The sequence below is a fragment of the Coturnix japonica genome, chromosome 2 (assembly GCF_054131305.1).
Source record: "Coturnix japonica strain WE chromosome 2, WE-NBRP24, whole genome shotgun sequence".
NCBI classification, from domain to species: Eukaryota; Metazoa; Chordata; class Aves; order Galliformes; family Phasianidae; genus Coturnix; species Coturnix japonica.
In genome coordinates, this window is record NC_140664.1 from 25,687,913 (window position 1) to 25,701,800 (window position 13,888).

The 13,888-nt window shown below is 42.7% G+C and overlaps 2 protein-coding genes across 14 annotated transcripts in view; both read left to right on the forward strand.

The window, feature by feature from the left end:
* Window positions 1-1,769, forward strand: part of TPD52 (tumor protein D52) — a 36,794-nt gene extending 35,025 nt beyond the window's left edge. For all 13 annotated transcript variants that reach the window (XM_085537260.1, XM_085537259.1, XM_085537261.1 and 10 more), the window contains one exon: window positions 378-1,769. In XM_085537260.1, coding sequence (XP_085393386.1) covers window positions 378-494 — 117 coding nt within the window. In that variant the 3' untranslated portion in view covers window positions 495-1,769. The remainder of the gene's footprint in view (window positions 1-377) is intronic.
* A 24-nt stretch (window positions 1,770-1,793) lies between these two features.
* MRPS28 (mitochondrial ribosomal protein S28) overlaps window positions 1,794-13,888 on the forward strand; it is a 49,230-nt gene continuing 37,135 nt past the window's right edge. The window contains exons 1-2 of the mRNA XM_015855839.2: window positions 1,794-2,123; window positions 7,436-7,617. Of these exons, the coding sequence (XP_015711325.2) occupies window positions 1,809-2,123; window positions 7,436-7,617 (497 nt within the window). The 5' untranslated portion in view covers window positions 1,794-1,808. The remainder of the gene's footprint in view (window positions 2,124-7,435; window positions 7,618-13,888) is intronic.

The following is a 13,888-nucleotide window of genomic DNA, read 5'->3' on the forward strand; positions in this document are numbered from 1 at the left end:
CACTGGCTGGGTTAGGTGAGAAGCATGCAAAAAATAGCATGTGGATCTAATGCTGTCTAGCAAGCTGAGTGTTGCTAGAGCTCACACCACAGCACACAGTACATACTGCACAGAGAAATAAAAAGGTAAACATGTTGCCTTGTAAAAGTATCATAGCTGCTGGGTTTCACTGTGGTACTCGAGATGTGCTCTCAGCCTCAACTGAAAACCATTCCAGATCCTTATGATTAAGATCTTGTCCAAATAACCTTCAGATGTAGCTCGCTCCTGGAAGAGTTGAGCAGAAGAGGGTTATTAAGCCGCTTTGTGCAGAGGTGCAGCTAATCTGCGTGCCAAATAACTGCAATTTTATACTAAGGCTCTTTCTTATGGTTTAGTCTAAAGTTGGAGGAAGCAAACCTGCCAGCGGGGACTTTGGAGAAGTTCTGAACTCAGCTGCCAATGCCAGTGCCACAGAAACGATTGCAGAAGAGACACAGGAGGAGACGCACTGAGATTTCTGCCTCTGTCCTGCTACCCACTGCCAGATGCTGCAAGCAGGAACCAAGCACACTTGTAACATCGTCTGTGCTCTTTCCACCAGATGTGCTTTTCTTTAGCACGTAGCTGTTGTAACATATGAATTGATACCAAGCTTGTTGTGGGTTCAGATTATTTTTGAAACTAAAATATGTTGCTTGTTTGGGGTTTTGCGTGGGGAAGGGAATTTTTATGCCTTTCAAGCATTTAAAGGACTTATCCCTTATTTGAAGGCAGCCTTTGAAATACAGCGATGAAAAACTCTTTGGAGAAGTTAATTATACTGTACATACGTGTGGATACATAATCCTTTTTGAATCTGTAGCTACTGTTCAACTTAATCATTTTGAATCTACCACTGCTGCCAAACTGAACCTTGCTACTGCACTCCCTTCTCATTATTTCAGTTAAGTGTTGCCTGCATGGGACACCAGACTTAGAAGGGACACTCACAGCTTCGAGAGGCCTTCAGCAGGCTTTAAAAATGTTATTTTTATCAGGCTTACAGCCCTGTGGGAATGTATTGAGTTAAAAGCTTCCAAGAGATGCGAGTGGGGGGTAATGCATAACATCTAGAACTTGGGACTTGTCTGTGGGTTACCCAACTAGGAAGGCTTTGTTAGCAAGATGCCTATTAGTGCTGGTTTAGTTCAGTGATGATGATGCTTTCAACACTGCATTTTGTATGAAATGTTGGGGGGAAAACATACTGTTAGGATCTCCTGATCAGCTGTGAGTCACCTTAATTTACACAGTAGTGTCACATTTACACCAACGGGAATGTGAGGATAAGTCTGGGCGTGAAAGTGGGTTTTCTCTTAGGCATCAACTTGCTTTCGAGTGCTAATGTTATTTTCCTTGTAGTCTGGCCATTGATAAAATGCCACATCTGTTTGTAGCTGTGAGGGCCCTGTAGGAGCAGGGCACTGATGCTGTTAACACCTAAAGGCAGTGCCCAGTGTCCGAGGGCTGCTCTCCCGCCTGTTGCTTTATGCCATCGTTCTCTGCAGATTCTGCTTTCTGTTTCTGACACAAGATGTGGGTAAGATCATTATTTCTGGCAAAAAATGTGTTTATCGCTGTTCTTAGAACTGGAAACCAGCTTTGAAACAGCTGTGTGTGAAATCTGTGCTCCTTCACCTGCTGCAGATGTATAGAATAAAGGTTCCCCGCCTTTATTAGCATGTCAGTTGCAGTGTATATACGCTCAATTACATGCCCGAAGTTCAATAAAACCATTATGTGTGTAACGTAGTGTCTGTGTGGTGTTGCTGTGGGTCACAGGGCCGATGGGCCGAGCTCGAAGCGTCACGTCCGCCAGGTGCCGCTGGCGCCATCTCTCCCTCCCCTCTAAGATGGCGGCCGGCGCATGCGCCCAAAGGGGTCATGGTTCGTGCCCGCCCACCACGCGGGACAACATGGCGGCGCCGGGCTGGAGCCGGGCAGCCGCGCGGGCGGGCGCCCAATGGCGGCTGCTGACGGCAGCGAGGCGGCGGTGCAGCGGGATCCCGCCTGACGAGACGCCGGCCGCCTCCATGCTCCGGCAGCAGCCGCGGAGGCGGCCGGGCAGCGCTGGAGGCACCGCGGCCATGGATCCCCGACAGGTGAGGGCGCGGCGAGGAGGGGCGGATTGTGCTGCCCTCAGTGCCGCGCTGCCGCCCCGCATCGCCGCCGTGGCGGCTTCGTGTTCCCGTTTGCTCCGATCTGTCGGCTCGTCTCACTTTGTGGAGATTCTCATTATCAGTTATGACTTTTGATCGCTAAGAAGCGCAGCTCTTGCTACATCAGCTTCCCAACCGCTGCCCTGACTGGCGCTTGTATGGCCGGCAGGGGGGAGCCGCGCTGCGCCGAGCTGTGGGACTGCCCATGGGCTGCGTATTTCTGTATTGAGAGTGGTGAGCACTGGAACAGGTTGCCCAAGGTGGCTGTGGGTGCCCCATCCCTGCAGGCATTGAAGGCCAGGCTGGATGTGGCTCTGGGCAGCCTGGTCTGATGATTAGCAGCCCTGCACATAGCACGGGGGTTGAAAGTACATGATCATTGCAAAGAGAAGAGATACAGAGACACGACTAACATTTATATAACATAAAATCCAGACTCCAACACAGCAGAGCGTAGTTTATATAACGTTAATAAGGGGCAGATTTATGTGTGAGTCAGAAGTCACCTGGTCCTGGAGGATATGCAGATACTTGGGCCTCTATAGCTGTGCTGCTTGATGCTCAGTCTGTACTATTGAATAAAAGCAAGCAGCCAAGGTTTTAAAGAGAATACCTTACAAATCATTAGAGCTGCACAGTGAATTAGTTGCCGAAAATCCTAATATCTTCAGTGAAAAGTAAATGATGCTTTGCCAGAACACTCAGTCGCTGCTTGGAGGTGTTCAAGGCCAGGTTGGACAGGGCCCTGGGCAACCTGATCTAGTAAAGGTGTATGTTTGGTGGCCCTGCCAGGCAGGGGGGTTGGAACGACATGATCCTTGAGGTCCCTTCCAACCCGGGTCATTCTGTGATTTTCATAAGGGATGCTGAAGCATTTCATTTCAGTTTTACTTCCAGCCTTTTTGGCTGAAGCGATTTGTTTATTTTGCTTCCTAAACTGAAAGCACATTTCTGCTTTGTGCTGGGGGAAATGTATGGATGTTCCTCTTTTGGTTGGAACGGCTGAAAAAGTTTGTTTTGCTTTTTGGTGGTTCTTTGGGGATACGTTTAATTTTAAGGTTGTGATGGGAAATACCTCAGGACAATTAAAAGCCTGAATATGTGAGTTTTTGAATGAATAAAGATTTAATAAAGATAAGAATGGAAGCATAGCAGTCAATTTCCTTTATCCTGTTCTAGGCAAATGAGCTGTTTGCCTTTTTCAGTCATCAATTCTGAGATTTACTTCTACATTTTGAGGTGTTGTGCTCTTACATTAAAGATCTCTGCCAACCCAAACCACTCCATGGTTCTATTGTCGATACATCACCTTATTTTAATGAAAAAAATACGCTTTATGGATATGTTCCTGCTGGAATTTCTCTGCTGTTGTTTGTGCCTTCAGAAATGCTGCTTTTCCCTAAATGTCCAAATCCCTTTGTCTTCAGGACATTATGTGCAGAAGAGCAAAGGAGACTTTAAAGCTGGGAAGATAAATGTTTGGCATCTGCTCCGTTGTGATCCCACATAGAGCTTTCTGTTATTTCTTGTGCTGGGCTGTAGATTCTAAATGATTAATGCTAGAAGATATTGCATTCCCTGCAGCTAAAATGCTTCCCCCGAAGAGTTCAGATCATCATAGTGTGAGATGGTTCACAAGCCTTCTGTACAGAGTCTGCCCATAGAAATTCTTTGCGAAGAAAGGAAATTGTAGGAATCTTTTTGTTAATATCTTCTTGCTTTCTGTCAGGGAAGTTTCCAGTTTTCTCCTTGATTGCTTTTAGAGCTGTCCTTTGTGGCTTTACAGTCATTAATCAAAGATTTTTTTCCCCCTGAATCACTGCTTTTATTTCTGCTTTGAATCATGGGTCCTTTTTTAATGCTTTCTCTTTGGGCTGTTTTCCTTCAGTAGCTTTATTAAATAACACAAATCTTGCTTTTGTTTCAGTTTTTCTATGGTAGTTAATTTTCCAAACCCTTTATTAGCAAGAATGATATGCTGCCTTCTTACCATTGTGTTCTCATGGGATTAAATGGAGAAGTCTCTTATTTTAGGGAAACTGAAGAGATCTGTATTTGTGGCGATCCAGTTTGGACTCTGAGTTGAATCTATTGGCAAACAGTCTGAACTTCATTTATTAAATTCTCTGCAATGCTTATGTCTGCATTGCTACTCACGTGAATGCCCAGGTGATGGTTTGCAGTTGTACTTCTGATCTCATAGACTCACAGAATGGCTTACGTTGGAAGGGATCTGTGTATGACAAGTGCAATCTCCCATCTCACTTCTCCATGTTTCATCCATATCTCGTGCATTCTGACATGCGAGCTGCTTGTCTTTGCAAGCAAACACAAAACATGTCACTAGGGTTTAAAGATATCTTGTGCAGTGGGTGGGATAGGACCACCCTGCTTGTATAGTCACAGGCTTTGCTCCAGAATCTGTGTGCTTCTTTCCTCCATTGGAGTGAGTCCTTTCATCTGGACCTCACTGGCATTTAAATCTATTACTTTTTAAACTCTCTGCTTAGTATTTATAATAGTGCAGAATGTTTTATGATTGAAAAAGCTGCATTTTTATCACTATAAACTATGTGCAGAGCGAGCGGAAGGCATCCAAAGATTTATGAATAACCTTCAACCTTAGGAAATTAGAAGGCACATTAAACAGTCTAGGAGTTTAAGGGAAGAAAAAAGTCTTTACCCTTCAGGTTCTTGAAAATAATGTTCTGTTTGAGCTTCTGACTCTTTCATGATCTCCAGCTTTTGTAACTAGATGAGTGATCAATTCATTGCATGTATCCCAGCTGTATGGGTAATGCTCGGTGACAGTCAGAGAAGAGTACTATTCTATTACCTTACTGTTTTTCTCTAGCTCCATTGTGGGGAATGCAGGTAAGGAGATTTAGGAATTGTGAAAGAAAGGACTCCTCAAAACGCCATTAAATCTCTTTAAAAATCTGGGGTAAGTTCCTTCCTGATGAAAGCTTCTTTAGATCCAGAATCACAGAATTGTAGGGGTTGGAAGGGACCTCTAGAGATCATCGAGTCCAACCCCCCTGCCAAAGCAGGTTCCCTACACCACGTTGCAAAGGTAGGTGTCCAGGCGGGTCTTGAATATCTCCAGAGAAGGAGACTCCACCACCTCCCTGGGCAGCCTGTTCCAGTGCTCCGTCACCCGCACTGATTATGCAAAGAATTGGAAAAAATACAGTGTTTTAGCTTGTTCTTTGTTTCTAGGCTGTTCCCAGCAGTGTTCTTCACGGGATGTTTCAATAGAGTCTTTCCATGATTCTTGTAGACTTAATTAAACCTTCATGCTCCTGAGAAGTTCCTCTCCTGGGAGCAGAGTGAAGAAAACTGGACGTGTAGACCAGTGATACCATTGAAGTAGATTGCACTATTTTCTTGGAAAACTGTCCTTAGTGAAGAATGACAACTGAATTCTTGGTACAAGAGCTAAGTTGGGTCTCGCTGACTTTATATTCTAGGAAGGAACCAATACATCTATCAGTGTATAAATACAGCACTTGTGTGTTGTGTACAGAGATTATTTCCCAGGCGAGTTTGCATGGGGGAGGAGATCTTTGGGCCTATGTTTTTTCCTGCTGGGGAGACAGAATGATGTTATTAACTAGAATCTCATCTGGAGATATTCAGAACTTGCTTGGGTGCTTTCTTGTATAACCTAATATATGGAACCTGCTTTAGCAGGGGGGTTGGACTGCATGATCTCCAGAGGTGCTTTCCAGCCCCTGTGATTTTGTGGTACCGCATACAGTGTGCCATTGTATGAAAGGAGCAGGAAAGATATGGATGCGATTTATCAGTGACACAAGTCTAGTTGCAGGCCAGCATTTGTCTCTGTCTTCAACATCATGTATACTGCCATTCTGGATTTAAATTATATGTATTTTCGAGTCCCTGCACACTTTAAATGCAAGCTTATGGCATCTGTGTGGGTCTGCTTCTTCACTCCTACACCTGGTCTGGTGGTTGGTGAGCCTGCACATAGCAGAGGGGTTGAAACTAGATGATCATAGTGGTCCTCTCCAACCCAGGCCATTCTATGACATGATCATAGTATCATAGTATCGTAGTCTCGTGTGGGTTGGAAGGGACCACAGAGATATTCTATGATATGTTGAATTAAGTTGCATGTAGATTATTACTACAGCCCCATCCATTCGTATGATACATCTCGTGTATGTACTTCCTCTTATTGATTCATCTGTTTTGCATTCATTCTTGAAGCTTTCACAAATGTGTCCCCTGCAGTTCATTTCTATCAATTTGAATTTCGACTACATTGAAAATTCCTATGCTTGAAACTGTGTATGATAGTAACACTTGTGTATGAAATCCTACTTTGCTAGTTTGATTCTTTGGTTTAAATAACTTGCAGCCTGATGTGGTGGGTGGTAACCCTGCCCCTGGCAGGGGGTTGGAACTGGGTGATCTTTGAGGTCCCTTCCAACCCAAGCCATTCTGTGACAAAGGAAGAAAATGCCTGATGTGCATTACCTCTGCTGTTGTGTTACACGCTACAATGTGATTGTTGCCCACTTCTCTGCTCTGTACTACAGTGTTGTGGAAAGCCAGGGAGAAACAGTCAGTGCTAGCCTCTGTTCTGAGGGCTTAGTAAGTGTAAAGAGAGTTTATACTGCCTTGTTTACAAATTCTAGATTACTCTTGCTTTCTTACTGGTAAGAGGGGTGTGATTTAGTTAAACTTCATCCCCTGAATTAATAGAATCATTAAGGTTGGAGAAGACCTCTAAGATCATGTAGTCCAGCTGTCAACCCATCACCACTATTCCCACTAACCACGTCCCTTGATGCCACATCTCCACGTGTTTCTTGAACATGTCCAGGATGTTTTCCTCACCATCCCCCTGGGCAGCTTATTCGAATTCATTACCACTCTTTCAGAGAAGAATTTTTTCCTAATATCCAACTTTTTGGGGCAATTTCAGGCCCAGGTTCCTCTGTACTGAGCAGGGCTTTGAGGGGCCACAGATTCTGAATACGCTCATGAATTTGCCCAACCAGTAGTAGAATATGTTGTAGTCTTAGACTTAGTCTTCAATATGTGAAATATTTTGGGTTGGAGAAATTTACAGGTGTCTCCCGAGAAGTCTTAATAAAAATGCACCAGAGGCACGAAATCTTTACTTGCAATGTAGTGAATGAAGCCTTTTTCTGTGCTATAAGTTTGATTTATTTTCTCCTCGAGATAATAATCTTTTTTGAAATGATACTTTTCTGTATCTGTAGGTTCCTTCAGAGAGAACAGAATCCTTTGCATCCATGTTGAGACGCTCACCTTTGATTCAGATGGGACCTGCCAAAGATAAAATCGCCATTGGTCAAATATTCCAGATTGTAGAAGATGACCTTTATATAGATTTTGGTGGCAAGTTTCACTGCGTGTGCAAAAGACCCGAAGTAGATGGAAAGTAAGTAATAAATCGTGGTAAGCAATTAAAATAGGTGAATAACAAACTGATGGGTGATTGGATTTGATGATGTTCGACTTTCATAGCTTGTATGAATTATGTGGTTTAAACTAGGCAAGTTAAGTCACTGTGCAGAACTAATATCTGTGTAGCTCAGGAGTCGTTCTGTTGTATCCATATCTTTTGTGAATTTGCTGTATTGATATCTACATTATTTATGGGGACCAAAGGAAGGTGGTTTTCTTTAGGGTGTAGATTGCTTGCAGAACACTGGTTATAGTTCTACAGTAATTTGTTAATATTTCTGTTTTGTGATAACTTGTGTATTCAAGTTAACAGAATTTTTCTTCGACTGAAATGCCTGCTGGCAGAAAATTGGTAACGGACTGATGAGTTTTGTGATAAAATGACATTGTGTTTGTGTGTGATTATGGTGGGAGGAGGCCCGAGGAAGCTCTTATTGGAGCAGAAGCTTCAAAGCTGTCTGCTTGGCTCTAGGAGTGTAAACCTGGCTTTGAGAGGATCTGGACTAATAATAATTTTGCCTGTCCTAGTGATAAAAGCAGGTAGACCTACATAGTGTTGTACCTCCCCCTGCCTTGGAGTGGCAGTAGAGTCTGCATGTTTTGGAACCGAAGGCAGCGCTTCACCTAGCGATACAGGCAGCATCCCCAGCATCAGGAGCGTGGTGTCAGTGGAGTAGCAGTATTGATCCTAATACATCCATATGCCCCCAGCTGCCATTTGAGATGTAGGAGGCCTATTCACTTACCTTTTCCTGTCAGTTCAGTCCCAGAACCTGAATTTGTTGATGCTTTCCTAAGTGTTTAAATGTTCTATGGACCAGATCCTCTAAATAGAAATACTTGCATCAGAAAAGAACTAATTTAAGTAAATCTCACCACCTTTTTGAAGTTGATTATATTTCTGTAATTGGAACTTAAAAAATTTTCTTGAGGTTTATCAAAGAACTCAATTATAGGAAATCTTCTGTTTGTCGTTAACTTGTCATAAGCTACTGTGTCATATAACATAGTTGTTCCAGTCCATTTCTGAGCGGGGTTGTAATGTGAAATTTACAGAGGTACTTTAGAATGAGAAATAAGCCCAGCAAACTGCTTAGTTATATACATGTACCATCAATACTATTGAGATGTTGCTGAGTTGGGATCTCATTGCTTATTAAAATGTAGTAGAAAGAATATGCAAACACATATCCTGTACTATTGCTTTCATCTGTGTAATTAGTGAAGACAGCAGCTCACTGATTTACTGTGTAAAGTTTACCTTACCAAAACAAATAAGATCTTTTCACACACTGGCTTCTGAGTAAATACAAATGCTTAATGTTTTCTGCTGCTTATGCACCTTAAAATAAGAAGTTGTTTCCTTTGGAAGTGAATAACTGTTTTTGATCACCAGAGAAAGGGTCACAACAGGGCTGCAGTACCTTCTTCCAAAAGATGAAAGGAACTCAATAGAATTTGAGGTGTATATTTAGTGATACACTTATATACCTCGATGGCTGCCTTAAGGCTTTGTTGCTGTTATTTCTGTTCATTTCTTTGCTGATGAAAATGACTTTCAGTATCTTACTGGCATGTTATCAGTAAGAGTATTTACTCTTTTGTGAGCATGGATCTTCTAGTGCTTCTGCTCTTTGGCATTAATGTATTGGCTTGTCAGTTCTTAGCACCTCCTCCAGAATATTACTTCAGAATCTTCATGGGGAAACCCCATTCTCTTGCCATTTATGTAAGGAGATGTTTTAGTGAGGATGAGTGGTTTTGGTGCAATTCTTTCTTGTGTTTGAAAAAGAATATCTTATCAGTCTTGGCTATTTGGAAATTGGAAGCATAGATCAGCTTGGAGATCATAGGTGCTGGCTGGTGAAATGCCAGTAGGGTCAGGCAAGGATGCATTTGGTTATAAATACCGATGTGGGATTTACTTCACGTGACAGGAATATTTATTACTGTTATGATTACAGGATCTTATTTAATATGCACTTTACTTATTTAATATACACTGTAATTAATAAGTATATATTTTCCTGATACACACTGATGTAAATGCTGTATTAAATTTGACTTTTATGCCAACAATATAGGAATTCAGTAAAGAATGCAGATACTTTACAAGTGGCAGAAAGGGTCTGTAGGAAAGCCAGTGTAAGGTAACTTTTCAGCTATAGGAAGCACTTGATATTTTTTGCTCCTTTCTTTTAATACACAGAGGAAATGAAGTCCTGAAGAGGAACGTGTCTCTATTATGTCTCCAAACGAGCAGCACTTTAATCCGTGGCAAAAAAAATTGCTGTTACAACCTGCTTCTGCCATTATCAGATGGAATTCTTAAGAGCCAGAGAATGTGGGAAGGTGTTATGCTGACACTGCCTATTGCATGCTCTGCACCTGTGCTGTTAATGACCAATTCCCATTGAAATCACAATGGCTTTCAGCAATTTTCTGAAATGTAGGATTGTAGGATCAGCTTCTAAAGAGGATTAAATGCGCCTTTCCATGCAGGTGTAATGAAGCTTTATTTTCAAAGATTGCTATAGCCCTCCAGCATCTCCAGAGTTATCAGGCTATAGAATCAGAAAGACACTTCCTTTCTGTTGGAGTATGCAGCTGGTGCAGGGATTTCCAGTATATCCTGTGGCGATTTTACTTGACACCTTTCATATACAGCGCATATTTGCCAGACTTAAATAGTACAGGAGTGGAAGAAATCACTTGATGCTGGCTGTGATTTAGAACATGATAGCTTAATGAGCACCATAAAGCATTACCTAATGTTGTTTCTGTAAGTTGTATGAAAATGTTTATGCTGTTTGAATGGTTGCCAGGGTGAATTTTATTTGGGAAACATCTCAGATTCTTCTCTTTTTGTTCTATTTTTAAAACATTTTATAGATAGGGATGGTGTGAAATCCACTTTAAAATAGCTTCTTTTTAGGCTTGGTGGTGTGACCAATGCTGACTGTTTTCTAGTGAAATCATTTATCAAGGCTGTCTTAATTTGAAGTTAGTTGTGATAGATGACACTTTAAAGAATCTCAAAAAATGAAAAAATAAAAAAGTCCAAAAAGAAGTCCATGAGAAAGATGGAAGGATGTCAGTATGACAGCATTTGATGTAGTTCCAGTTTGAGAAGGGGTATTTAGCACTTACTGTGTGTTGAGCTAGGGGTGAGTTTGGAGTCATCTACTCCAAAGTCATTCCATGGGAATGTGCTTCTTTCAGCTAGAACCAACAGTCTTTTGTACAGCAGAGCACAAAGTAATCTGCCTCATAGACAGTGTTTGACAGCTTACTGCACAAGGAAAGGTGTTGCTATACAGCAGATTTCGCCCTTCACTTGCTGAAGCCACGTTTACCTTACTGTTGAGTGTATAGCAGTCCAGGATGTCTGTAGCAAGGTTTAGGGAGACAGTGGTGAAGACATAACCTCTCCAACTCTTTTCTTTAAAAAAGACCAGACAACTGGCAGGACAAAGCCTTTTCATAGCTAAAAGAGTTCTATTAGATCATAGAATTCTAAAATCCTTAGAGTTAGAAGGGGCTTTTAAGGGTTATCTAGTTTAATTTCCCTGCAAAGAACAGGGACATGCACAGCTAAAATAGGTTGCTCGGGGTTTGATGCAGCCTTGTCTTGAAAGTCTCCAGGGACAGAGCATCAACCATGTCACTAAGCATTCCAGTGCCTTACCACCCTTACTGTAAAGGACATGTTCCTTAAGTCCAACTTAAATCTACTCTCTCTGAGTTTGAAGCCATTTCCCCCTTTTCTGTTGCCACAGATCCTGCTAAAGAGTCTGTGCCTTTCTTTCCTGTAGCTCCCCTGTAGATACTGAAAGGCCTCTATCAGGTCACCTCACATCTCTTCTCCAGGCTGAACAGCCCCAGCTCTCTCAGCCTGTCCTTGTAGGACAGGTGCTCCTTTCCATGGGTCATTCTTGTGGCCATTCTCTGGATGCCCTTCAACCAGTCTACATCTCTCCTGTACTGAGAACTTCACATCTGTACTCCAGGTGAGTCCTCACCAGTGAAAAGCAGAGGGGCAGGATCACCTCCCTCAACCTGCTGGCCACTTCTTTTGATGCAGCCTGAGATATGGTTGGCTTTCTGGGCTGTGAGGGCACATTGCTGGCTCATGACCAGCTTCCCATCCACCAGGACCCTCAAGTCTTTTCCAGCAGGGCTGTGCTTAGTCCTTTCATCCCCCATCTTGTATTGGTGGTGAGGGTTGCTGCAGCCCAGGCACAAGATCTTGTATTTGGATTTATTGAATCTCATGATGTTCACCTGGGCCCACTGCTCAAGCCTGTCTAGGTCCCTCTGGATGGCATCCTGTCTCTCAGATGTGTTGACTGCACCCCACAGCTTGGTGTCATCAGCAAACTTGCTGAGGGTGCCCTCAACCTACTGTCAGTGTCACTGATGAAGATACTGACAGAGTTATCACTCCCAGCACCGATCCCTGTGGGACACCTCATCACTGATCCCCCATCCAGACACTGAGCCATTGACCTGTCCCACTCTCTGGACTCAGTCCTGCACCCATTCTTTGTTCACTGATCAGACCATCAAATCCATACCTTTCCAATTTAGAGAGAAGGATGTTGTGGGGTGCCATGTTAGGCCTTACTGAAGTTGAGGCGGATGACATCATTGGCTCTCCCCCTTATGTGTTGTCACAGTGACACCATCATAGAAGGCCACTGGGCTGGTCAAGCAGGATTTGCCCTTGGTGAAGCCATACTGCTTCTTCCATATCACAAGGAGGGCAGAATCTGTTTGGAGTGAGTGAAGGAAACCCAGGAAAGTCGCAGTGCTCTGGTAGCCTATGAACATCCTACAGCTTTCATGTCAAACTCCTAATGCTGATGGAGCTACTACTGCGTGGAAAAAAAAGTAATAGTGATATATATAAAGGAAACTTTTTTTTTTTTTTTTTTTTTGCTACGACAATGCTGATTTTAGCTTTACACATTTGTTTTTTATGGGAGTCTATTTCCTTTTTACTGTCTGCTGCCAGCAAAATAACATCTATGCATGGTGTGTAATTCTCGAGGGGAAAGAAGGAAATTGCTAACAAGCTGTGTGAGAGTTACAATACGGGTGATGCATTTGCAGGTACCATTATTGAATTCCTCCAGATGCCCAAAAAACTGGGGCTGAAAACCCATAGAAATGTAGTGTTGGGATTTTTATGTCCATGGTGTGGCTCTGGTGTAGGAAGTACTCAAGGAGTGCTAAGGAGGATTCCCACTGCTATGAAGTAAGGATCATGACAACAGTAACTGTGCTAGCAGTATTTTCCCATTCTAAGTGGGCTGCTACAAAATAATGCCTCCTGTTTTATTTGGGTGGCCCAGGCCGTCAGAGGTGGATATTGGTGGGATGGCAGCAGAGGTTGAACCTTCCCACTGATATTCCATTCCATGTTGTTGCTGCGTGGCAGCAGAGGGGCAGTCTGACACCATGGTGGCTGACATGGAAGCTTGCATAAAGCAATGGTGTGGCATCGAATTCCTCTACGCAGAAAAATGTGCACCCGCTGACATTCATCAAGACTTGTGAATCTTATGATATCTATTCAGTATTACAGAAGTTAGTAAACTTTTGTAGCTTACGTATTACCGCTCATCTCTTTATCAGTGAGTTTTCCAAGTGAACCGGTAGAGTTTGCAGTCTTACTGTGTGATTTGAAGCAGCCAGCATGTCTTAAAGGTTGCTGTGTTGTAGGAGTGTGTACCAGTAATGTGGAAATGGGAAATGTGAGAAATCCATTTTTTCCCCTTGATAAATAATTGAAGCAGAAATTGCATAGTTTGCTAACGTACACGTTAACATCGTCTAATGTAACCAGCAAGACCTGCCTGAGTTAAAGCTTTCTCTATACTTTTGTCAAGTCTCTTTTTTTTTTTTTTTTTTTTTTTTAAGTATTTCTTGTCTATTTAAAAAGAAGAACAAAAACAAAACAACCCAAACTGAGGCAACAAATACGTGTTGTGACATAAGAAAACAGCCCGGGACAATTTGGTAACATTGTGTAACAGCGATTTCTTTTGTGCTTATATAACTTTAAGTGGTTTAAGTTCATCAGTCTATCAGTGCCACGTTGCTGATAATTTTGCAGTACCAAAGAGCTCCCTGTAATTAGAGCAGTCTTCAGACTTGCCTACTCGCCCCTCAGCTTCCTCAGCTTGAAAGTTGTCCTACCCATCAAAGTAAGCACGCACTTACTGGAGGGCCAAATTCCT